Source organism: Talpa europaea, assembly GCF_964194135.1.
Source record: "Talpa europaea genome assembly, chromosome: 13".
NCBI classification, from domain to species: Eukaryota; Metazoa; Chordata; class Mammalia; order Eulipotyphla; family Talpidae; genus Talpa; species Talpa europaea.
In genome coordinates, this window is record NC_140080.1 from 88159503 (window position 1) to 88185169 (window position 25667).

The window sequence follows — 25667 nt, forward strand, 5'->3', positions numbered from 1 at the left end:
AATGAGCATAAAAGGGAGGCAAAGTACAGAGATGGGAAATAGAGTAAGATTAACTTAGAGCCCATGGTCCTTGCTAGGCTAGTGTGATCATTTTCGTTTCCTCCAGTGCTCTGTGATTTCAAATTGTCAGCCAGAAATAGGAGCTCCAGACATGCGGGGGACACTGTAGTGGATGGGTCAGCGTATGGAGCCGCTGTGGCTTGCCAATATAAGCTATGATTTTAGTAATTTGAACTAGCTTAGTAATCAAATCCCCTAACGTTTTCAAGCCTTTCATGCCACAACTGCAGTGTAATTGCAGCTGGGCAGATATTATTTTAAAGAGCACTCGGTTTATTTATTGCCTGCATAGCTGCTGAATGAAATCTAGTTTGAATTTCCAGTTTTCCCTTTAACCCAGATACTTGTTAGGGACTAATTTGCTGATTTAAAATTTCAATTTGTTAAAATAACATTTTGTTGCTGCTGCTGCTGCTGCAAACCCTCTAGGTAACAGTTGGAAATTCCACAAGTTACTGCCTTTCTCCACTCAACTCAGGTGTGCTCACACTGCTGGGTTCTCTCTTCTAAACAAGGGCAGATGCAAAACCCTCCCTGTGAAGTCATCCTCTAAATTGCCTGTTTATTTTGACAAAAAGATGGAGAAGCTGAAGGGTAATTTCCAACCTAGAGTCTGTTTTGGTTTGGGATTTGCGTTGTTTGTTTTTTTTTTAAGAGAGAGTAAATAAGGGAGAACAGCACAGCTATGCTTAGATTTGATCATTATAATAGAAAAAGGAAGAAAAACTCATAGGACAGGTTGACAATAATGAAAATGGTAACCCTGCCCCATCAACCAACTTGCCTTCGATTCTTGCACTAAGCAGAAGACGCAGGGGCAGATTTGGGGCTGACGTGGCTCGTGTATATGTCGATAGAGGAAAACTCCCTTTGAAGTCTATTTATAAACACAGCCTTTCACACACACATCACGAAGGCAGTGTGCCAGCGAGCTCTCCAGCTCTCCGGGATAAGGTCTGACCAGTAAAGCAAATCACCATCACTTTGTCCCCACGTGGGTCTCCAGGGCCCTGGATGCTGCCCAAGAACCCCCGGGTGACAGGGGTCTGGAGAGACACTCTGTGTACCCCTTTCTTCTGCTAAGGAAGCAGCTCACAGCCTGTGTGTAAGAGTATATTTATGTCTTTTATAGGACAAAGCATTGGCTTATTTTTGTAGTGAGAAAGATTATACTTAATACAGCTTCAGGGTTTTTATTTCTGCTTAGGCCCAAACTAATAAAACTCCTGTAGCCTCAGCTTGGCGGTGGGTCTGTTCCTGGATGTAAAAAGCACAGTTGTTTTTTGAACCAGTTCACAGTCCCAAGTTTTATATATTTTTTAACGATACTGCTAGGAAACTTTTTGAAAAGATGTTGATCTTTGCCTTCTATTTTAAACCCTTTCTACTTTTTTTGAGGGAAGTAATTGTGTGCAATGTTGAAATAACCACGACAGCGTGAAGGAGTGCTAGTACTGTGCTAAGGAAAGGGAGAGAGAACCAAGTGTGTCTTGTGTGTTTTATCACTTTCTGTTCATGTCATTTGAGGCGAGTATCCCAGCTTATGCCTACCCTGGCTGCTCTTTACCTGCTCCATCAGCTTGGGGTGCTGCCTCTTCTGTTGTTCAGTAGGTTGGTGAGTTTAGTGGTGCCCACTAGACTTAGCTGTCAGGGCTTGATGGATGGCAGCTACTGACCTCATGTTGATTTTGTTGGTATATTAAACTAATACGATCCCCAAGGGCCAGTGGCCCTTACATTCGGAACCCTGGGTTTCCATGCAAAATGCAAAGCTTCTTTAACACACCTGTGAAACAGTTATTATATATAGTTCATACTCCTCTCCCCTACTCTTTTACCCAGCCCCTGGCATTTTCCTTTGAGCCTTTTTTTTTTTTAATTCTCTAAATCACCATCTCTTTACCCAAGGGCTGATGGTCCTTTGCAATGGCCTGCGTGATTCCCAGGCATGGCTGGCCTTGCATGTAGCATCCAGAAGCCCCTGCCTCCTTCACGCCCCTTGCTTTCTCTAAGCCCAGCGAGGCCAGTGGTCCTTACATGGGAATTTGTAGGTGTGGCATGGCCTGTTCCAGCAGAGTTAGCCAGGACGGGGTGACTGCTGAGGAGTTCAGCGCTCTAAGGTTCTCCTCTGACCATGATTAACTATCACCAGTGTTTACCAGATTAGCACCTTCTTGGGCCTCCTAGATCCTAAATCTACTTAGTGCATCTGTTCACACTATGTATGTTCCAATATGAGACAGAGCACTGGACCTATTTGATGCCTCTGCTTATCCTTATAAAAAGTGTATTAGGTCAATATCTATTTCTAACAGCTAACATGATTTTTTTCCTTCAGTTAAAAAGTTTGCTATAGCTAACAGAAAACGAAAGTTGATTTTATTTTTTGTGATTTTTTTTTTTTTTTGAGATTCTTGCCAGTTCCAAAAATCTAGCACTATGTGGTAGTCCACTGATAACTAACAGAATATACTGTTGATTTGGGGGTAACATTTTTGAAAGCTTTATTGAGTTATATCACACCATTAAATTCACCCATTTAAGATAGACAGTTGACTGGTTTTTGGACCCTCAAATATGCAATCATCAGGAAAATCAATTGTAGGGCATTTTCAGCACCTCCCAAAGGAGACCCCCATAACCATTAGCAGTCACTCCCATAAACTAGTAGATTTTTAATACAGTTTTGGGTTTTCTAGATATATAATCATATTTCAAAAAAAAGAGTTTTATTGTTTTCCAGGTTTGTTTTATGCCTGTCACTGCATTTCCTCAAACTTGGGAAAATGATGGAACAGAAAAGATTTTTATAACTGGATAGCCACAAAGGCTTTAATATAACTGAAATAAACTTTTTATAAGGTTTTAAAGAGTTTTTATTAGTTCATTTTTAATTGTAGGCTTAGTTGATAGACAACGTGTAACACTGTTTGATCTTGTTTTCTAATCTTTTGAGTTTAAAATCTGAACACAGTTGAATTGGGTCCAAGCGAGTGAGAGATAGCTCCCAGACGCTGGGTCAGAACCTTTGGGCAAATTCTTATCTGTTCTGAAGCTCCATTTTCTCATCTACAAAGCAGAGAGCGTGTGCCCAGCACACAGGACAGCTTCAAGATCTAAGTCTAACTGTTCTTTGTAAGTTTAAAGCATGAACCGAGATGCCCTGTTTTAGTTTTGTTGGTTCTCTGTCATCATATGAACCATATTCCTTGAGGAAAAACTTTTTGCAAAATTTTCAGTATTAAGAGGTAAATGAGACTCCACAGAACCTAATCGAGAGTCTCAGGGCAAGCATAGTAGGGACGTGACTCTAAGTGACGAAGCCAGCTAACCCTGGGCCAGCACGGGACTTGGTAGTCAGCCCAAGTTCAGATTTTCTGCCTTAGTTCAAAAAAGAGTAGAAGGAGCGTAGGAAGCTCAGGTGCAAATGGAGACGCCAGCTGCCCTCAACTCCTCCAGAGCTCAGGATCCATAGGGAAATGTACAGCCTCTGTCCCTGCACCCTCTTGGGGAATGGAGCCCCCTCTTCACAGGTACCATCCTTCTGGGTTCCATAGTAACACCACTGGGGCCCTCTACCCCTTCACCTGCTCAAGGTCTCATCCCAAACAAATAGTTCACCTTTCTTTTAAATATTCTCGCTCTCCCGCTTTCACCAAGGACAAGGAGGAAGAGTAGAATTTTTTTCGTGCGTTGATCAATCAGGCTTCCTGTACAAAGACGGCCCCCTGCCGCCCTGCACCAGCAGCTGGGGTGCCTGGAACACAGAGCTCCAGATGGGAAGGAGCCAGTGACTGCACACAGACAGTCCCTCTTAACATCATCTGCCTTTTACATTTTTCTTGCAGGAAGATCCGCGCCTGAAATTTCCAGTCCATATGCGGTCAAAGGCATCTTTAAACCCCAATGACCTTGGCCCTCTTCCTGTGAGTACACTGGAGACATGGACCAGTCTGAAGATGTTTATTTAATTCATCTGCCTATGGTTGATGGAGAGGTTCTGTGACCTTCTCTTTCTCCAGGCACTTTGGGTCCCCTTGTTCTGTAATTTCTTAACTGGGTGTACAGCTGAATCCTAGTAGTACACACTGTTCTCACTACACCCGGTACTGTGAAGAGGTTTCCGAATTGCTAACTGCTCGGGGAAGGTAGAGCTTGAAATGAGGTGTAAAAGGCATTCTCTATAGGTGGGAATTTGAGCAGCATGCATTTATTTCGTAACTTAGCAACCTCTGAGTTCCATCCGTATCGCTGATTTAGTCATAGGGACAAAAATATTGAAACCAGTGGGAGAAAAAGGCATACATAATCACAGGAGCTTCTACCAGTCATGTCGTCTGAAGATATTTTCAGTTTTTTTCCTTTGTGATAACTTTATAAATCTGTTGGGTTTTTCTTTTTTTAATCAGTTTGTTCTCTTTTGGAGGCTGAGTGAGAGTTGAACTATTTACTCCAACTTGGATTTTGAATGAAACTTTGACCAGGCATCCTCCATGTCCCACCGTCAATAAAGAAAAGGCTTTATGGGGTAGGAAGGGGGGAACTTGAAGGCTATTTTAAATGGAAGGATGCTGGTGCTTGGGGATTGCTGTCCAAGCCTAAGAACTTATCTGTTCCCTGGTTTATGGTATACTGTGGCAAAATTTAAAGCTTCAAAGATTAGGACTCAATCTCCATTCACCAGGCTATACAAATACCCCTCATTTTCCACATCAGTTTGGTTCCTGGATTTAAAAAGAAGGATCCCAGAGCATGTCTGAGGGGTTTCAAATGTGTCAGGTATGAGCTATTGATGTACTGGAGCCTGGTTTCAGGGAGCAAGTCAGCACAGCAGAGATAATGAAAGCCGACCTGTCTTGTCTTCAAAAGATCATCCAAATCCATTTGGTTCCTGAGTCTAAATAGTGAAGGACCCCAACAGAGAATGCCAAAAGGAGATAGTTCAACCCCTGATGATGTGGCTAAAGCAGCTGTCCCTAACATCTTACATTAACCTCCTCCTCCCTTGAACGCTCAGTAAATTCATTAAATGAGCTAGTCAACCCCAAATTCCACTGTTGCATGGTTTGCTGAAGTTTCCCTTTGAAACTTTTGCACCCCGTTTCCTGTCCTTACTGCGAATGCGTCTGAGATTGTGGAACATGTGACAAAGTGTGCTGCTCGGTGTTGTCAAGAGTTACCCTGAAATGCTTGTTTTTAGATTATTCTGAATATAAAAATATACCCTCCGAGAGAAGAGTAAGAAAGCATCCGAGAGTTTTAAACTTTTGCCTTTGATTTTGGAACTGCTGGCTAATGTTTGTATTCTCTCTCTTTGTCTTCCCCGATACTAGCCTGGTTGGGAAGAAAGAATTCACTTGGATGGCCGGACATTTTATATTGATCATAGTAAGTAGGCCCTGTTCCAGACACAGAGGTATTACAGATAAGGGCGGGGGGAGCGGGGAGGATAAGTCAAGTATCCTATGAAAGCTTTGTTGTTTTGCTCTTTGTCTAGGCAGCCAGGTGTTATGTGGAGAGAATGATACCAGTGAGTCAGTGCCCTTGTACGGTACTGTGATTCACCCCAAGTTTGCTCTCAAGTGGCCCTTCCAGCTTTCACCCAATTTGATCTTGTGACCTATTAACCTTTTATTTAATTAAAAAAAATTTTTTTTAATTGATGATCCCTTGACTCTTGCGCTTTGAATAAACACACTCTGGTAATAGAAAATAAGATTAGAACTGATGTTTGAGTCCCAAATCTGTGTGAGCAGCGCTTGAAGCCATATGTGTGTGTTTTAAACACTGTGCTCTAAAGTCACATGGCTAGATGCCCTTCCTGACTTATTTTCTATTCGTGGCGTGTTTCCCTGCACCCAACACACTAATACAAATGTACTTTCTTTTCTTAAAATGTTAGTATATTTGCTGTAGACATTTGCTCCAGCACCTATGAATAAATGTGTGGTTTCTCACTTCAACTAAAAGTTAAACTAATAAAAGTTTGCTTTTAGCCAGTGGGTTTTTTTTTTTTTCCCTATTTTGAGGTGATATGTTCTCCATGAAATCATACTTATCAGTCCCCTAAAACTTCTGAAAAAGTAAAAAAAAATCTTCCAATAGATTTAAGGTTTAAACCATGCTTGCAATTTGGTAGTCTTTGATCTTCATTTTCATTGGATTCATAAACAGTAAGTCAGCACGAAGTCTCCCCAGCCTCACGCTTGAATCCAAAGTACACAGATGAAGCCAATTGCTTGGAAGTCTGCCCACCAGGAATTTTCATATGGTCAGAGCTTGTGGCCATCTCCTAGACTTAGTGCCTCTTCCAGATGTCCCTAAGAAACTGAGTGCATCCAGACAGACGGGTTATTCTACACGGCAACAAGTCAGGCAGTTCGGAATTAAGCCAGAAGTAGCAGTCCTTAGGTATTTGCAGAGGAGGGGGTCGGTAATCTACCCTCTGGTTTAAATTAGGAACTTCAAGGTACACAGGCCTAGTTTTTCTCTTCAACCAGTAAAAATACTGATTTGCCTACTTTGTAGAGTTTCACAGTCAGCAGAGCACAAATTGCTGCCATTGATGCTTTGAAAAATGGATATAGGCCTACTTTTTTTCTTAATATATTAAAATTCATTTATCATAATTTGCCAAAACTGGAGAGGGATGATGTCCTTATTTCCCACTAAGAACAAAAAGAATTTCTTTTTCCATGTTTTCATACATCACAATTTGAGTTTTAAAGACAGGTACAGATAAGAATGATCATTTTACTACAGCAAGGTCTTAACCAATAACCCAGCCTTGGTCTTCAGCACCAGGAATATTTCGCACACCACAGTGGCCGGATGCTGACTGGTGAACCCCAAAAGAACGTGATGAACATTTTTTTTAATGCACAGCAGGACCCAAAAACAGGAAAAATACTGCTGCCAAGGATTATCCTAGTTGATTAGAAATAAAGATCATAGACTTTTTCTAGTGGCCTGCAGAGGCATAGTGTAGAATGTGGTTTATATATATATATGCTTGGTCAGTGGCAGCTCAAGTCAGTCCCTAGACAGGTGGTGGGGTCAGTGTTAAGAGGTTGATGTTTTTGTTCAAAAAGTGGAGAGAACTTGAAAACAGCAGTGGTGTCTCCAGCCCCCGGCATGCCAGTTCCTGTTTGCTGGGTGAGTGTAGTTACTGCTCACAGGCTGAGCGGTTCCTTGTTCCTGATTCTTCCACCTGCAATCACCGTCTTCCCAGACATTCCTCTTTCCTGTTGCCAGAACAGCACAGGGAGGCTCCTCTTGCTTCTGAGGAGCCAGTGATACAGTCTAGATCTTGTATGGAGCCTGCTTTATCTGAGCTATGAAATATGACTTTTGTGATCATTTACATGGAAGTTGAAATTGACCTTTTCTCATCCATACTGAAAGGTTCTCTGAACGTGATACAATGAAAATTAAATGACAAAAAACTACGTAGGGAAAAAATCTTTGGGAGAATCTCGGTAGCTGTTAATGCCACATTTCTGCCTTTCCACCAAATCTCTGGATTTCACCAAATCCAGCCCATGAAAAGTGCAGAAAACCTGTTGTTCTAAGATGCTTTGTTGGGCTGTTAGGGATACCTCTCAGGGGGTTAGTGACCTGGGAGTGGCATTTAGGAATTGTCAGACTTTCTGAGTCAGTGGCTCTATAAGCAGTTATCCTGCATCTGATTTCTAGCAAAATTCAGTATATCACTGTCCTGCTGCCTGCAGGTCTGAGACCAGGTCACCCCTACCTGTGTCACTTCACTGTGCAAACAGTCGTCTCTTAAGTCACTCTGTCACCCTGTCTTCCAGGGCAACACACTGAATGAAGCAATGCACTTGTCTTTTAAATAATTAGTTGATTTTCTGCTTCATAAGTTCTTGAGAAGTTAAAAATTTTCAAGATTAAAAATGTGCAATCATCTTCAAGGTTTAATTGCAGAAAAGACTACTGCTCAGGACTAATCTCTTTGGACTCCTGGTTCATTTGGCTAACATGGATCAGAGAGCTCCCAGGTCTCCAGCCTGGAGTAAAAGGTGAAGGGAAGATCTTGAACTGAATCTCTACCTCTCTTAGGAAGCCTGTAATTCTTCTTATGGACCAGATACACCCAGAAGCTGAGTAACTGGCCACAGGTATCTTATATTCAAAGCTAGAAGGGAAAATAAAATGCTGGGAGGCTTTGAAATCCTGTTTTAGTCTTTTCTATTAAAGGCTTACTGAATCTGTTCATTGCAGCTAAAATGAGACATGTCCCTTTATTTTAAATGTAATGTTTTGAAAATGAAAAACAAATTTAGATTCAAAAGTTCTGGAAAAATTGGATAGCTGGCCACCACATGTTTATATATTGACAGTACTTAACTATCTTGATCTTTGTTGCAGCCACACAGAAGTAGGTGTGCTGAAAGCTGAGACTGTTTCAAAGCTTAGAATGTTTTCACCGTGAACTTCATTAGGCCATTAAATCTTTTTATATTCCATTCTGAGAAATGTGTGAAGTGGTAGAGAGGGGCTGCAGAGATGACTAATGCATAGTCCTGTCCTCTCGGGGCTTACATCCTGGTAGGACACACCAGGAGATATTTCTGGTATTATGGGGTGAACCCATTGTTATTAGAAGCAGAAGCAGCAAAGATGCACTGCCTGCTAAGGGGTTGTTCCCCTGGGAGGGAGACTGCTAGAGGATCTTACAACACAGACTACTTTGAGATGGGTCTGAAACAATAAGACATTGGCCACTTGGCAAGTGGTCCCAGGCTGGAGAAGACATGTGCAGGCTGGTGAAACTCTGTAGATGGTGTTATGTGCAGAGAAACTTAGGGCCACAAGTGGCCAGGTGCAGAGGATGCCAACACAGCCCATAGGTCAAGACCGAGGGGTCTGCCAGGTGGGGAACTCAGGTCCCTGTAGACGGGAGGAGCTCCTGAGGGATTCTCCAGGGGGCAGGTCACAATGCTCAGGGCTATGCTTGAGGAAGATCTTTTGGCAGAGATATAAAAAGCAAATTTTGAACAGGGACAGTTTGGTGACCACCATGAGCAGCAAGGGAAGGTGAAAGATGTTGCCAGGTTCCAGGTTGGAACACTGAGTGGATTGTTAATCAGGAATGCTATATTACATGAGACATTTTGGAGGATTAAGGGTTCAATTTTGGTCTAGTTGGGCTTAAGGTAGCAATAGGAAGTCCAGGTATAGATGGCAAGGCCAGAGCTTGAAGTTCAGGTCTGGACTGAAGATTTGGGCCATGGTGATTTTCTCTGGTGGTTGTACCCAGCTGATGTTGCTATAGCCAGGCAGTCTTGGCTTGGTTGTCTACTGTTTTCTTTTTTCTTATTCTCCTCACCATCAGAACTTTCACTTTGCAAAGTCTCCTGTTGTCAGGATAAGGGACCCAAAGGTGCCTTTTGTTTCCATCTAGGTTCTATCAAAGAGTTAAAACATCTCATGTAAATTTTTTGCCAGCATGAATCCAGAGTCACCATGTGCATGCTTTTCTGTAGCTTTATTTTAAAACTTTACCCCTGCTTTCATTAAAATCATTTTAATACCAGCCTTAGAAAATCCTGCTATGACATCAAAACCAAGTTTATTCATTTTTCATATGTGTCCACTTACAGAATATATAGGGAACCAGCAGACTATTTCAATATTCTATTCTTAAACATGTCACTTCCCTTTTTTGGTGCCAACTTTGTTAAAACTCCAGAGGAAACCTGTTCTCCCCCAGTCATCCTGTCCATATAGTCCATGTGAGTCCATCCTATGCCCCCCACAACCTCTCAGTATTCCATAGTCTTTGTAATGACACAGTCGCAGACCCCAAGAGATTCAGGGTAGCTGTTGTGTGTTGCCACCTACTCCATTGAAGTGGGGGTGTAGGTGGTATTGAACAATCTTGCTGACCTTGACTGGAAGAAAGAATGTCACTTCACACCAAAGGGGCAGCTTCCTCTGCTGTATCTAATCCTGACTTACTGGACTGCCTTAGCTGCTTTGCTTTGTCATATGCATGAGTGACACATGTAATGGATTATTAATTTGTGCAGTGAAGGATTTTTCATTGAAAGCAGTTTTCAACACTCTGAGCAAAGAAAAAAGTATTTGAAATTAGAAAAAAAATCATGTGTGTTTATTAACTTTGGGGGGGACTAAGATATTTAGACCTTTTTTCCAATTAAATGAAAATCAAGATCAAGCTATAAATCCTTGAGAGAACAGGGGTTTATAATCGAAATTTTGGCAGATTACATGCCAAAAATAGTGTGAACAGATGGCTTTACTTCAGTTGTGCTTTTTTGATTGAGCTGGGGTGGGGGGAACTTGCCATAAAGAGTATAATTTTCTTCTAACCCTGAAACAATTTATTTACCTTTGGGAGCCAGGGTTGGGGACTGGACAGCTTTGGAAGAATCCAGAAATAATTTTTTCCAAAACATTTTTGGCACAGAATAAATTTGAACTAATAATGCTGATTGATTTTTTTTTTTTTACACATTAATTTTCAGATAGCAAAATTACTCAGTGGGAAGACCCAAGACTTCAAAACCCGGCGATCACTGGTCCGGTCAGTATTCTCGAGTTTTCACTCTCCAATATAATATGCCGATTGCCTCTAAACACAGTTCTTCTTTCGTCTTACCATGGTGCCAGGGATGTACAGTCACTGAGCAGTTTAATTTTGCTCCCATCTCCTCCTCTTGGGAATTTCTGGGGGAGTTGCAGCTGCATTTGCCTTTTTTATGGGACTTTCATTAAAAAGGAAAAGAAAATTGTTAACAAAATTAACCATTTTATTTTTCTCCTCTATAAAATTGTTTATTAAAAGTACAATAAGCCCTCACTCAGACTCTGGGAAACTGCATCTTGAAGGGAGACACAATAGAGCCCAAACAGGCCCTGGAATAGCTCTGTTTCATTCAACCTCTGCTTTTTTATCTCATCAACATTACAATGAAATGGCATTGAACAAGAGTTATTTGAGGCCCTGCTGCATACCAATCAAAATATCCTCTCTCTTTATGGGAAGCCAAATAATGATGAGAGAGAAAGTGTGTGTGTGTGTGCGTGTGTGTGTATTTGTGTCATTTCACTAGGCCAAGGGTAATAAATGCATGCTAACAAAATTTAGACTGTATTCTAAGTCTTCCAACTCCAAACATCTGTAAAAGTTTGGGTGAGGTTATCACCATTTTCGGGAGCTGGCAGAGTTAAGAATCTTTAACTCGGTTAACCCACTAGCTTTCTCCAAGTCTAGGTAGAAACAAAATGAGTTCTGCCTGAGGTGGGTGACTTCTTGAAATAGTGCCCTGGTTGTTCCTCAGGACTAGGGAGACCGCCACTGTCCTTCAGCATTATGACAGTCAGTCTGGACACTAGCAAACAGGGCCACAAGCCTCGGCATGGCACAGGGCCTTTTGTAAGTGCTTACATGGGTGCAGGGAAGTCCTTTGGGATTACAGGAAGTTTGCTGGGATCAGCAGAAGATAGCACTTGTAAGAACCTTTTAAAAAGTGGAGGAGCAAAAATAAGTAAGTTTGGTATAGCCGGTGCTGAACAAAGAGGCCCGCAGGCATATGTACAATAGGATCATGGCTTTAATCTGATTCAGTTCAAATTGCTTTTTTGAATGAGAAAGATAAGTTCATTTGAAAAGGTAGTAGCACTAGAGTGCAAACCCCACCTTCTGCTGACTGACAGTGACTAGTTATCTGTTGGATTGTTTATTGGATCTGCTCGGAGGCTTTGGTGGTGTTTAATGTGAAATGCTGGGGAAGACCTGGGTTAAAGCAGTCAACTCGACTCCTCTTTCTCTATGGAACTTAACAAACTCCTGCATTGCTATTCCCGCAGCTTCTTTTGATATATTCACAGACATAATAAGTTGTTAATAAGCATTTTCTCTTCTCCATCAATGAAGCAAGGGAAATTCAAGAAACAATGAGGACAGAGGACTTCTGAAATAATTCTAAAGCTTTTTTTCAGTTATTTCTATGATTCATTGATCATCTACTTTCTCTCACTTTGTCTTATTACTTTTCTAAGTTGATCACTGGAATCCATCCAGTAGATATCTCTCTTTGTTTTCTGAAAGAGTCTTGTTTACTTTTTTTATTACTCATGTTTCCTTTAATAAGAGTATGTGTATTTAGGTAATTATCAACCTGGTGTAGACATCTGGTCTTTATTAGCATTCAATTCTAAACTTCGGTCATTTCAATGAGAATTTCCCCCCTTTTAAGTCTTTTTTTTTTTAAAGATTTATTTATACAAGAAGTAGGGTACAGGCCAGATGTGTGGGAAGGTGAGAGAATTCGCCAGAGACAGAGCAGGGAACAGAACAGGCAGACTGATGAAATACACTGCTGAGGGGAGCAGCGGGCGAGACAGGAGAGGTCTGTTGCGCCATGTGGAACCCTTGCCAGCCGGCCGGGATCGAATCGGTGCTGCAGAGGCTGCAGACAGCTTCACAGGGCAGCGCTCAACCACCTGTGCCAACAGGGGAGGCTCCCCCTTGTAAGTTTTCAGATGCACTTTTTGTTTGTAAGAGGATGGGAAGCTTTTTGCATATACATGTCTTATTGATTTCTAGTTTTATTACATTGTGGTCAGAGAATATTTCTATAGACTATAGATGATCAGACACTTGAAACTCCTTGGAGGCTTAGCCTTTTTTGGTAGGTGTTCTTTCTGTGTTGGGAAGGAACGTGTATTCTGACTTTTTTGGATTTAGAGATTTTATATGTCCATTAGATTAAGACTGTGGTGGCCAAATCATCCGTTACTGCTTTTTTCCTACCTGTTTTATGTAACCAAGACAGCCACCATCTCCCGTGATGAGTATGGCTTTGTCGATCTGCATTCACTGTCTTGTCTTTAGCATTTGCTCAGTTTTCTCTAACCTGTCTCTTAACTTGCTGCATTCTCAGGGGTTGGTAGAGTCCTTTTTCTTTTTCTATGCTTACTTGGAAGTTGCTTTTTCTATTTCTGTATGGTTCACATTAAAATTTTTTAACCAACATACTTAATGTCAAATTTCATCACTCTCTGCCCTCCTCTGGGAAAATACAGGTTTTCAGGGACCTTGAAGGCCGTTCCTCCCATTACCATTTGCATTATTCGGTAGAGTTTTAAACAACCTTGTCTTAAAACTTTTCAAATAGTCATTAATACTTTCTTTTTTATTCCCCCCAAAAGTCAATACTTATTTAATTTTACTTGGATGCAAACAAGTTTCTTTGCCCACCACTGGCTCAGGCATCCACTTCTTTCTAGGTTGTCTCCCTCTTGATGAAGTATAACCTCTAGTTCATAGCTCTCAAAGTGTGGCAAGTAGGTCAGCCATGGTAGTCTCTTTCAGAAACTTAGTAGAAATGCTAATATGAGGCCCCAGCTTGTCCCTGGAAATCAGCAACATTAAGAATGGGCACAGTGCTCTGCTTTACTCTGAATCTATTTTCAAACCAGGTTAAGCACCTCTGCCCCATAGCAAGTTCAAGGAGAGTCTCAGAGAGAGGATTTCTTTGACTTCTCCATTAAGTGAATTTACCTGATTATAGGGTCTTGTTTAACAGTTATGCCCTTCAATATTCTTTCATGTCTTCTGCCTCTGTAAATGTTAATGAGAATATGTTGTCAATCAAATTACCTTTTCCTGTCTACAGGTAAATCTTTTCTATGCTGACACTGAGTTTTTCTCTGATTTCTACAGTGTTACTGTCATGTGCTTTAAGAATGGTTTTCTTTTCATTCTGCTTTGGACTTACTGTGATTCTTTCATATAAGGATCATTTCTTTCATCCATTCTGGAAAATTCTAAACCGTTGTCTCTTTATTTCATCTATCAGTAACTCCTATTAGGTATTTCATTCACTTTTATATTCTGTATTCCTTGTCTCTTAGCTTTTCATATTTTCTGTCTCATGTTATTATATTGTGGGCTTAGCTCTTCCAGCTGATTCCTAAGCTTTTTATAATTTTTCATCAGTTCATTTTGTCTGTTATTTCAGTGGCTGTGTTTAATTGCTCAAGGTTCTATTTGGTCTTTTTAAATTTGCTTGGTATTTTTAGTTATTATTTTTATGTCCTGTTCTCCCCCCTTTTTTTGTTCATAGTTCCAACTGTTTAATTATTCTTAAAATAGCCTCTTTCATAGCCTCTTCCAGATTATTCTATTATCTCTGGCTCTTGGGGCATGAAATCTTCCCTGCTATAGAGTTTCACTTATCATTTTTTTCTCTCGAGGGGACTTTCATTAACCTCCTAACTTGGCTTCCTGCACCCCGATTACTATGGACCATATACCCACTTGGATGTAGGCTTGAGTTGTAAATTTATACAGGCCTGTTTCTTTTGTTTTTCTCCCATTTATGGTCTTGAACAAAAGGGGAGCTTCCTTGCAGCCTTCCTGGGCTGGTGTGTCGAGTCTTCTAAACCACTTTTCAGATGCAGGTTTTCAGCAGGGAAGCTGCCCTGGCTCCCTCAGGCAGACGTCTGCCTGTATCCCCACGGAGCACAAAAACTCAGCAATTGTCTAGGTCCAGTGCCCACTTCCTCCTCTAATTTTGAGTTTTCTGCTTATCAGGTACCTGAAGTTCTTCACCTTTTCCAAAGTTCTCAAAATTTCCATGTATTAGGGGAGCAGAAACCCTTTCTGTAGCTGCCCTGTGACTGGCGTTACTCAAGTGCCCTTGCACTGACAAACACTGTCTCCTCTCATGTAATGCTTTGTACTTTTTTGAGAACTTTCTAATCAGCTGCTCTGCTTTGAAATTCACCACAGTCAGGAAGGCAAGGAAGATGATTCTTTTGCCAATTTTTCAGAAGCTCAGAAAGCTGAGTTGCCGAAAGTTACAACAGAAGTCAGAGCAGGAACTGGACCCACAGTGTGCTGGCCTCAGGGTGTCCGCTGGACAGTAGTGACCTGAAAACACTCAGAACCAGCTGACACCATAAGTCAGGTTGCATTTTGCTTAAAAAAGAAAGTATATTTAAGATAGGGAAAAGGGCTCTGACAGCTTTATTTTACAAGTTAAATTGAATGAAGACACGATGCCAGATTTAACAATTCGATCTGTCCTGTACAAATAATCTACCCCACACTTAATCCTCTTCAGCGACAGCTCTGTATGGGGGTCTTTTCAGGTGAATATAAGTGCTCATTCTTATTCCATTGTAAGAACTACCTCTCCAGAGAAAAGATAAGCATCCAAAGGAGATAATGATTTCTCAACTTTCAGGCATCATTCCTCAGAAGAAGAAAGCCAGAAACACCTCAGTACTTTTCTCCTCCCACAGCTAGTCAGCACCTGTGAGACTGCAGTCAGACAAGGGAGGGAGCAACATCTTGAACTGCATTCTATAGGAAATTTGTCAGTGTAGACAACTGAACTTGCATTTTCAAGTTCAACATTCAAAATGATGAATGTTGAAGCTTTTTTTTTTTTTTTTAACATATTCAGAAGAGTACCAAAAGCAAGAGATAGTTGCTGGGAATCAGATATCTGGAAATGGAAGAGTATAAAAGTTTGCCCAGTCAAATCCTTCTGCTTAACTGTGAAGCAATTTTGCAATGTTAAGTTCATGTTCCAGAGTAACCGGCACAGTCTCCTGCAGAAGTCAGGTGCAGAGCTGGCTTGAGATGACGAGAGGAAGCAGCTTTTCCAGCTGAATTCTCCCTGTCATAGTTAAGGACAGCAGGCAACACTGTCCCCACTAGAAACGTCACCCACTTTCCTGTGATGGTTTGCTTCCCTCCTATTGCTCTGGCTTCTGCCCAGATTTCTCTCCTTAGAGGTGGCGTCCCTGATCACCTCCTATAAAATAACCCTCAGGAGCTCCCTATCATTTTTTTTTTCCTCATAGCATTCACTATTATTTATTCATTTATTTCTTACTGTCTATTGCTCATAATAGCTTGATGCCCTAGGAGGGAACAAGGAAAGGAATTTTTGATTTATGTGTCATTATTTCCCTAGCACCTGAAATGCCTTGCACTGAGTGGGTGCTTAAGAAATACCTGTTGAAGGCATATGAAAAAATGTTCAACATCACTTGTAATCAGGGAAATGCAAATCAAAACTACCATGAGATACCATCTTACACCAGTGAGAATGGCACATATTTAAAAAACTAGCAACAACAAATGTTGGTGAGGATGTGGAGAAAAAGGAACTCTCCTGCACTGCTGGTGGGAGTGCAAACTGGTCCAACCACTATGGAGAGCTGTGTGGAGATTTCTTGACCTACTAAACATAGAGCTTCCATATGATCCAGCAATTCCACTCCTAGGTATTTACCCAAAGGACACAGATACAGAAGTTCCAAAGAGCACCTGCACCCCTATGTTTATAGCAGCACTATTTACAATAGCTAAGCTTTGGAAACAACCCAAATGCCCAAAAATAGATGACTGGATCAAGAAGATGTGGTCCATATACACCATGGAATATTACTCAGCATTCAAAAAAGATAAACACATGCAATTTGCAGCAACATGGATGGCGCTGGAAGGGATCATGCTCAGCGAAATAAGCCAGAAAGAAAAAGAAAAATACCGGATGATCTCAATCATAGCAGGAATCTAGAAAACTTAAATAAGGGGCCAGGAAAAAGAATAACTATAAGAAAGAAAATATCAAAATCAACAAATAACTATGAACAAGAGACACTCTATGGAGGGTGGGGGGCGGGGAAAGGAGGGCTTGGGCTAAAAATAAGGGGGTTGTAATTGTATGGGGAATATAAAAATAAAATTTAAATTAAAAAACAAAGAAGAAATACCTATTGAATATTCAGCAAATAAACCACTAAAGAATGAAGAAACTAGGTGGAAAGTCTTGGTTTGTTAGGTGATAATGTCTTTGTTGGCTAATATCAGACCATATCCTTGGTCTTGTTTTGGTGTTTGTCCAGATACTGGCAAAATTTCTATTTTTTCTGGCATCAGAATTCATATATGATTTCATTCTGTTAAACACAGCCCAAAAATCAGTATGATATGTGGTCAAATCTAGTGTTCAATGGAAAATGAAAGGAAGGTTGGCTTAAAAACTAAGAACAGACCACAGGCAGAATAAATTATTTTTAGAATGTTCTGAAGATATATAAGTAAATGTGATTTTTTTTGTTGTTCTTGAATTTCAAAGCAAACCACCCATGTGATCATTGTTTTTTATTAGAGTGGTCGTGTTTGTTTTGGCTCGTTTAATAGTTGTGTGATCGTGTCTTAAAGCGTGATGGAGGGGCAAGCCTTTGTTCTTCTCTTTATGACTAGGAATAAGCGTGAAGGTGTGAGGTTTGCAACCTGGAGACTCTTTACTCAGGATCGTTATGCATTTTAACTTAGCCCAGAATGATACCAGCAGAAGTATCCTTGCTCAAATCTACACTCTCTTCTAAAAAGCAATAAGTTGCTCTAAGTTTGTACCTGTCACAGTTACGCCAAGTGTGTGCAGAAGATAGTCCTTTCTGCTGCATAATAAAATCGTCAGCCATGTAAGTGGCCTGGCTTAGGGTTCTGGCACTAGAATATTGTAAGCTACTCTACAGTATAACAAAGAATATTAAATGACAACATAAACTACTTTGCCTGAACAGATTCTAGAATTTTAAATAATGATAATTTGCTCAGTTATACAGCCCACTCCTGTGGGTTCCCTCTTCTCTACCTCATGGAAAAGGCATTCCGGATTGAGCGAAGTCCTTGCTAGAAACCACTAACTAGCCAGGGACAAGCATTCTGACTCCTAAATTGGGGGCTTTTCCAGAACACTGATTTTATATTCTTTGACTAAAATATCAATTCACTTGCCTTTCTGCTCATTATGTTTCCTCTGAAAGATGTGTGTGTGTGTGTGTGTGTGTGTGTGTGTGTGTGTGTGTGTAAAACTGGGGTATAGACCTAAGGTGCAGGGGCAGGGAGAGTAAGAGGATTTACTAGAGACAGAGTGGGGAATGAAACAGATGGTTTTACTGAAGTACATTGTTTTACTGAAATACATTGCTGAGGGGAGCAATGTGCCCATGTGGGTTAGCTCCCTGGCGGGGGATGGATCTCACACCGAAATGGTGATAGCACTGAGACCTAACCCATAGGCCACCAGGGAGGCCCCAAAAGATTTTTAAAGGTTGAAGAATCTTTTCGCAAGGACCATATAGGTCATTTGGAGTTGTGTGTTACTTTCTAAGAGCCAATAACTTATCTAAATTACAATCCAAAAAAATTTTTTTAATTTACACTTGACTCATATTCAGACAAAAGTCACATAGAAAGTATGTTCGGTTTATTTATGTGGCATATCCCTGAATGATTTCTTGAAAATCCCTGTAGTTGTTCTCAGGCGTGAAAGCCCCATCCAGTGTGGTAAGCCTTAGTCATTTCTAGAATTCTTTCAAGTGCTATGTAGACATTATGCAATGATCATATGGAAAGTGAGAATTTTAAGGTTTATGTCTCATCTAATTCTCTGAATGTTGGTTCAGTTTACATAAAATTTTAAGTGTTTAGTTAATATCTACATTTATAAATTTATCTTACAGGCTGTTCCTTACTCCAGAGAATTTAAGCAGAAATATGACTACTTTAGGAAGAAATTAAAGAAACCGGTGAGTAACATATCTTCCTAACATGCCATGGTTTAGTCATTTGTAAATTACGAAAGTCACGATAGTAAGAATGACTTGATTGTTCTTTGATATATTTACTGAAAACATTACCTTCCTGTTATCACTTTGGTCCACCCAGATCTTTAATCTGAATTTTCTTTTTAACCTACAAGGTAAGTGAAGATCAACTTCGTATTACATATAAATGACCTGAAGATAATTTCTCATGAATATAGATAAAGAGATAGAAACAATTTTTATGGGATCTATATAATTTGGGACTTGAAAAAATCTGGAAAAGCCCTTGTAATTGCTGTGGTTATCAGATTCCATTAAACCTCAATCCTGGTTAGAAAATGCCCAGTTCTCTTCTTTAAATTCAAAAGTTACGATATTTAGATAAATTTTTATTAAATAAAATTATAATATTTAGAATGTAAGCACCTTTTCTAATATTTAACTGCAGTACTGGACATATTTGGACCGACTATGATATTCTAATTGTGATTCTCACTGAGAAACCCTAAAGGTTTTTACGAAGCAGCATTTTAAATCACAGCACAACACCCCCTACTCACTGTCCGCCGACATCTCCAGTGTGTGTCTTCTGTTTTGACTTCTGGTTTCACCTTCCAGTGTGGATTTTACCAGTTTTTGCCTCACTGTGCACATTCCCTGTTGTGGCACTGGCCCCAGTTCTTGGCTGTTCCCCACCAGGGAGGGGGACCTCAGCCACAATCAGGTTATCCCCGCTGCCTGTGCCCCGTCACTGTCTCTCTGCTCCAGTTCCTCAGATGCTGTATTTTGGGGCTCTGCTCCAGACAAGTCCTTGAGAGGCGCAGGGATGCCTCGGCAGCTCCCACTTAGTGGTTCCCTTCTCTCTTCCAACACCCCCATTGAGGAGGCCCTTGGATAACCACTGAGAAGCAAATCGCATTTCACCACCTATGTTCCGTGGTGTTTCTTTGCTAACCTCCTGCATCTCCTCCAATTATGGTGGGGACTTGTAGGCATCACCCCTGCCCTCTCTGCCACCTTCCCTGTGAAATCAACTGAAACTAACCCAGCAGATATATTTTCACAGCACAGCTGACCCTGGATCTCATTTTTCCAGGAAGCAGTTACAACTTCAGTCAAGTGCTCGTTTTCTTTCCATGTTTATTAACAACTGGCCTCCAGGATGCTTTCCCACAACAGGATAAGCAGCCGCACTCTGCAAGGCGACAGAATTAGCTTGTAGGCACCTCGGGTGCCATCTACCAGCCAGAGTCCCTGCCAGAATTGAGAAGGCCTGTAACCCAGCCAGGGGGTGCCAGTTGACAGGTTTTGCTTATCTGGACTTTCTTCTGCTGAAACGTGTAGAGCTGACCGCGTTTCAGTTGCCAGTGAGTGAGCTCTGTGCCGGGTGGTTTAGAAAGCAGAGGACCATCACCTTATGCTCAGTTTTTTTGCAGCACCATGGCTGGCAGGATCCCACAGCTGCTGGTGGGGCTCCGTGTGCCTCAAGCTGCCAGGGTGAGGCTTTCCTCTTTGTGAAGAAAAATCCACAAATGAGAGATCCACTTGTCCATGGCCTGTTTAAGTCTACCACTATTTCTGCTTTTTGTTGTTTTTTGCATTGGAAAGTATGTCTGTTTACTGTACACTGATGGACTTTTTTCTTTCTTTTGTGTAGGCTGATATTCCAAACAGATTTGAAATGAAACTTCACAGGAATAACATATTTGAAGAATCCTACCGGAGAATCATGTCTGTGAAGAGACCAGATGTCCTAAAAGCTAGACTGTGGATTGAATTCGAGTCCGAGAAGGGTCTTGACTATGGGGGTGTGGCCAGAGAATGGTTCTTCCTGCTGTCTAAGGAAATGTTCAACCCCTACTACGGCCTCTTTGAGTACTCAGCGACGTGAGTGTGCCGGACGCACTCCTTGATGCGTCCCCCTGCCAAGGGGATCTTAACCACTTCAGACTTAATGATGGGTTCAGTCACTTGAGATAAATTAACAATGCTGATTTCAGACCCTAAGCCCCAACCTTGTAGGTCTAGAAGGCTCTGACCCTACAAGGTTGAAATAATATTCTCTGAACACCTAGAAGGTGATTCTCGTCAGTTTGCTTCCTGTAATTGAAATTAAAAATGAGCTTGGTGCTTAAAGGGAGAACAAGAGGCAACTTCCCCGTGTGATATTATGTTAATTCAGCAGAATTTATGTTAATTCAGCAGAATTTGTCAGTGTCAGAATTCAGACGTCGTCCTTGTCTTGAACAAGAGTGGTTCTGAGGTTCTCTGACTTAAGGCCAGTGATATAGACTCGGAGCACCCGTGCTTCAGAACCCAAAGGACCATGCCTGAGTCCTGCCAGATTCCCTTTGCTTTAGAGCTTCATCATTGTCAGGCATGGAAACCAAGGCACATTCAGTTGTTTTCTCAGAAACCAAACATTGGCCACTTATATGGCCAGCCATTCCTCCTCCAGGCTGTGGATCTTCCAAAGGCTTAGGCTAGCCCTAAGCCCCCCATAGAATAGTTGACCTTGTTGGAAGACAACCCTGTGCTCTAAGGGCAAACAGGGCTCTCCCCCCCCCCCACATCTTCCACCTGCTACCAGTCTCCTCGGGGCACTTGGAAAGCAGCCTCAGTACATCCTTCTTGGCTGTTCTCGCTAAGAATCACCCAGCTTGCTGGTGGTGGTTGCTACCGAGTTCCATGGGAAAGCCCACTGTGAAAACTGATAAAACCAGTGAGGTGGGGGGGGAGGGGGTAGGCAGGGTAACAAGGCAAGATGCTCACTCTCACCCACATTCCCAAAGATGCCCCTGGAGGAATCTGGCTATGGGGCCCTACCTGAAAACCACCGAGCTTCATGATTTTGAGACCAAAAGGGAGGATTAGATACAAGCCAGCATTTTGAGGTTTGTGTTGTTGACACAGCCACACCTAATGGTTGGGCCCCTAGGAAAAATCTTCATCCTCAAACCAAAGCTGCTAAAAGGAATTAACCTTCCTCCTTAGAGGGACAATCTCAAGGACTCACACCATTGGGGACCTGACACAACCTCCCTGTGAGGTGCGGTCTCTCATCTTCCTAAGATATTCAAAGGAAACATGAAATTAATATTTCTATGGATCAAAAATAGTCCAATATCAGCAGTTTCTTACAGTTCAAGCTACAGAGGGCATTTGCCTCAGATCTTTAGATAGTGGCTGGTCACAGAAAGGGGGACATAAGTGGTGAATCCTGTCCCTAGCTTCACCTTTCCCTCAGGTACAGCACATCCTCAGGTGCACAGAGCTGGGTGATGGGCAGCAAAGCTAAGCTCACATTCTTGCGTTTCTTATTTAAAAATTGATGGGGCTTTTTTTTTTCTTTTTTCCTCTCCTAAAGCGACAACTACACACTTCAGATCAATCCCAATTCAGGCCTCTGCAATGAAGACCACCTGTCCTATTTCACATTCATCGGAAGAGTCGCTGGTCTGGCAGTATTTCACGGGAAGCTTCTAGATGGTAAGATATTAAAGTCCTGGAGTAATGGAAACACGACCAGTGCTGTGTGCGGCAACTTGTTAGGTGCCCCAGATTTCATCGTAGACTTGAAGCAAAAGCATCACTGTTTCTCATTAATCCAGTCAGTTGTTTTCATGTTTTGCCCAGCACGGAGGTGCCTTTTCCCTGGTGCCATCTTAATTTGAGCACTGAAGACATAGTGTCTACACATAGTTTAAAACAGTTTTATTTTTTAAAAAATGGTGTGAAGCACAGAACATTCTGTATCTGTGCATTTTCCGTGTTTCCCAGACTATTCTTCAGCGACAGCTAGATTTGGTGACAGATGGAAACGCTAATTGGAAAGTTAATTGAAATGATCCAAATTTATCCAATATCCTGCCATTGTTTCATTTGTCCTCGAATTACACTTTTTTTAATATGACAATACTGTAAATAATTTCAAATTGACATTACAACTCCACTAACATCTTGACCCTGGGATCACAGGTGGGATATATGGCACAAGATACTCTCATTCGAATTTAGAGCATGTGAGTCATGGAAGAATTTCCAGGTGCAATGAAGGTTAGAAGTCAAACCCCCTTCCAGTTTTATCTGTTATCTTAGAATAGGGACTTCTGATAGATCTGGACACTTCAAAAAGATAGTTGACCTTTGAACAATGTAGATGTTGGGGTATCACCCCCCACACACAATTGAAAATCCACATGCAACTTTTGGCTCCCCCAAAGATTAACTACTAAATAGCCTGCTGAAGACGTAGTCGGTTAACACGTTTTATATGTAAAAATGTGTTATATATTGTTTCCTTACAGTAAACTAGAGAAAATAGTAAGGAAGAGAAAAATGCATGTAGTGTTGCTACAAGCACATGTGTTTGCAGTAAAATCCGCATGTAAATGGACCTGCACAACTCAAATTGGGTTGTTCAAAGTTCGGCAGCAAGTGCCCCAAAGATACAGGAATCAGCTGTGAAAGAAGAGAACCAGAAATATTTTTGAAGAGTTTCGGGGTGAGACGGTTGAGGATGGAAGACAGCAAGATTTGAGGCTGGCATTGCAGTTACTCTAGAGAGATTTCCAGAGGCATTTTGTTCACCTCATTTATGGAACCTCAGCGAGGCTGATAAATATTTGATGTGTTCTTTTTCTTTAATGTATTTTTACTCATATTTGCTAGATGATTTTGATCCTCAGATTTCAATATTTTATTTCTGGTGGGGCAGTAAACACTTATTTCTGATCAGGAGGAAACCACACTCCCTCTGTATATGTATAGTGTGGCCATATTTTAATTCGCCATGCTGGAATCACGTCAGGGCTTACTTCAGCCTATTTGGAGTCACTTCAGCCTCCCTAGAGAGTCAGTCTATTTACCTTCAGTCCCTGAGCTGGCCCTCTGCTCGGACCACCCTTCAGTCCCACTCTTTTGTTTGTCCTGTGAAGTCCTGGCTGGCCTGGAAGCTCACTTGTCCCCCCGGGAAGTCTTTTGACCCCTTCCTGCTCTGGTGTCTTTATGAGTATCACTGCCATTCTTACTAAACCTCCCCTGACTCCCCCACCCCAAAAAAAAAGGAAAAACACACACCCTCGTCCTCTTGGTCCTGCACAGGCATTGCAGTGGAGGCCACTGTTCTGTCTGGGTCTCTCGTTCACACTGAAGGCAGGTTCAGCTTTTAGGTTGAAAAACAGAAAAACAAAACAACAAAAAAAATGTCATGACTTTTCTGACAACCCAATATTTTGTTTTCGGATGCTCAACCATATAAACTCTTGAAACTAATCCAGTTTTCGCATATTTTAGGCTTCTTCATTAGACCATTTTACAAAATGATGTTGGGGAAGCAGATAACTCTGAATGACATGGAGTCTGTGGTGAGTAACAGCAGGCCCCTCTGGGCATCTCGGCCACCCTGGGGGCACAGAGGGCGTGGGGACCAGGCAGGTGACCATTATGGGTGTCACCATTCAGTCAACACCAGGGACATTTAATAGCTCAGGAAGTTCATCGAGCCCCTGGGTTCCCTACGAAACCATTGTCCGCATTTCCTGGGCTTGGGGTCAGTACACACCTATCCCTGCTACCTCTGCTTACCTGCGCCTGTTGGTCCAAATGAAAGCCAAGGGGCGTCGGGAGACTTCATGACGCTCATTTCCTGTCAAAAACTGCTGATACCAGCTGCTTAGAGATTCACCTGCCATCCTCGTTTTCTGACCTCAAAAAACCTGGTGGGTACAGGTCAAAAAGTCGATAAAGGAGAGAGTATTTGCAACCACCAACCGAGATGTGGAAGAGTAAGTGACTTCCACCATGTGGGAAAGGAATAAACACCTTCAGGAATGGCCACAGGGAGAAGTTTCCTGGAAGGCAATTGAGGCTCTGGGCTTGTATTTAACAGGCTCCTTTTATCTAGGCACACCCTTGTGGAGTTTAAAAGTATTTTCCATAACTACAAAAACTGAGACTTTTCCCGATAGGACATCATTATTTAAAGGAGTCTGATGAGTTTGTATGGGGCAAAGGCTCAATTTTAATTTCTGTGTCATTTTATAGGACAGTGAATATTACAACTCTCTGAAATGGATCTTAGAGAACGACCCTACGGAGCTGGACCTGATGTTCTGTATCGATGAAGAAAACTTCGGGCAGGTATGTGTGGGTAGCCAGTGGCTCTGCTTTGACTTAGCCTTTGCTTCCTCGCAGGCTGGACATGACTTGGCTGGTCCATCAGAAACAACCACCTGGAGCTTTAGATGATAATTATCATCATCATATCAGTACCTCCTTGTCAGGCCAGGGAGCTACGTCCCCAACCCACTCTTCTCCTCTAAATCACAGAAATTCTAAAGTCGCTGGGCTGTGACCCAGTGCCTGTGTCTAATCTAAAGTAACTCTGAACATGAATGATGTTTCTGGCTTGGTTTTAGGACTTTTTTTTTAAGTACTTCAAAAACAGGTGTAGTTGTTGACTTAGTAGTGCAAATGCAAGGGCATGAGAGGGGGATGTTTTTTCAGGGACTCCGGGCTTTCTTCTCTGCTTTCCTGCTCGGTCATCATGACAAAACATGTCTTATGGGGCTCAGCGGGCTCGGATTTTTCTAGCATCGCTTCTTGCTTTGTACCTGCACTTGTCATTAGGCTGTATTCATCATAAAGATCAAGTTCAAAGATACAGTTGCCTGCTTGGAATTTTCGTCATCCTAAAATTTCATCAGACGTGTGTGTTAAGTCTTTTGGTTCACTTATCCCTGGTAATAATGATGCTTCTTGGGAGATTTGATCAGGGTATCAGCCCACCTGCTACCTGGGCTTTCATAAAAGCTTGGAAATTCCCACCTCCCAGATCAAATCTAACGGCCTGAAATGAGGGAGCTCCTGGAGCCCATTTAAAGGGTCACCCGATAGAAAATGAGATTGATATTTTCCTTATTGCTTTGGAGAATTTTTTTTTTAAGTCAAAAAGATGTGTTTATGGTTTTGGTTGCTCT

The 25667-nt window shown here is 41.7% G+C and overlaps 1 protein-coding gene across 4 annotated transcripts in view; it reads left to right on the forward strand.

Annotated features, from left to right (window-relative positions):
- The window catches only part of NEDD4L (NEDD4 like E3 ubiquitin protein ligase), a gene marked incomplete at both ends in the record, with an annotated part of 297800 nt that overhangs the window by 255620 nt on the left and 16513 nt on the right, over window positions 1-25667 (forward strand). For all 4 annotated transcript variants that reach the window (XM_084252061.1, XM_084252062.1, XM_084252063.1 and 1 more), the window contains 8 exons: window positions 3909-3986; window positions 5394-5448; window positions 10572-10630; window positions 18604-18669; window positions 20345-20574; window positions 22055-22176; window positions 23983-24053; window positions 24733-24828. In XM_084252061.1, coding sequence (XP_084108187.1) covers window positions 3909-3986; window positions 5394-5448; window positions 10572-10630; window positions 18604-18669; window positions 20345-20574; window positions 22055-22176; window positions 23983-24053; window positions 24733-24828 — 777 coding nt within the window. The remainder of the gene's footprint in view (window positions 1-3908; window positions 3987-5393; window positions 5449-10571; window positions 10631-18603; window positions 18670-20344; window positions 20575-22054; window positions 22177-23982; window positions 24054-24732; window positions 24829-25667) is intronic.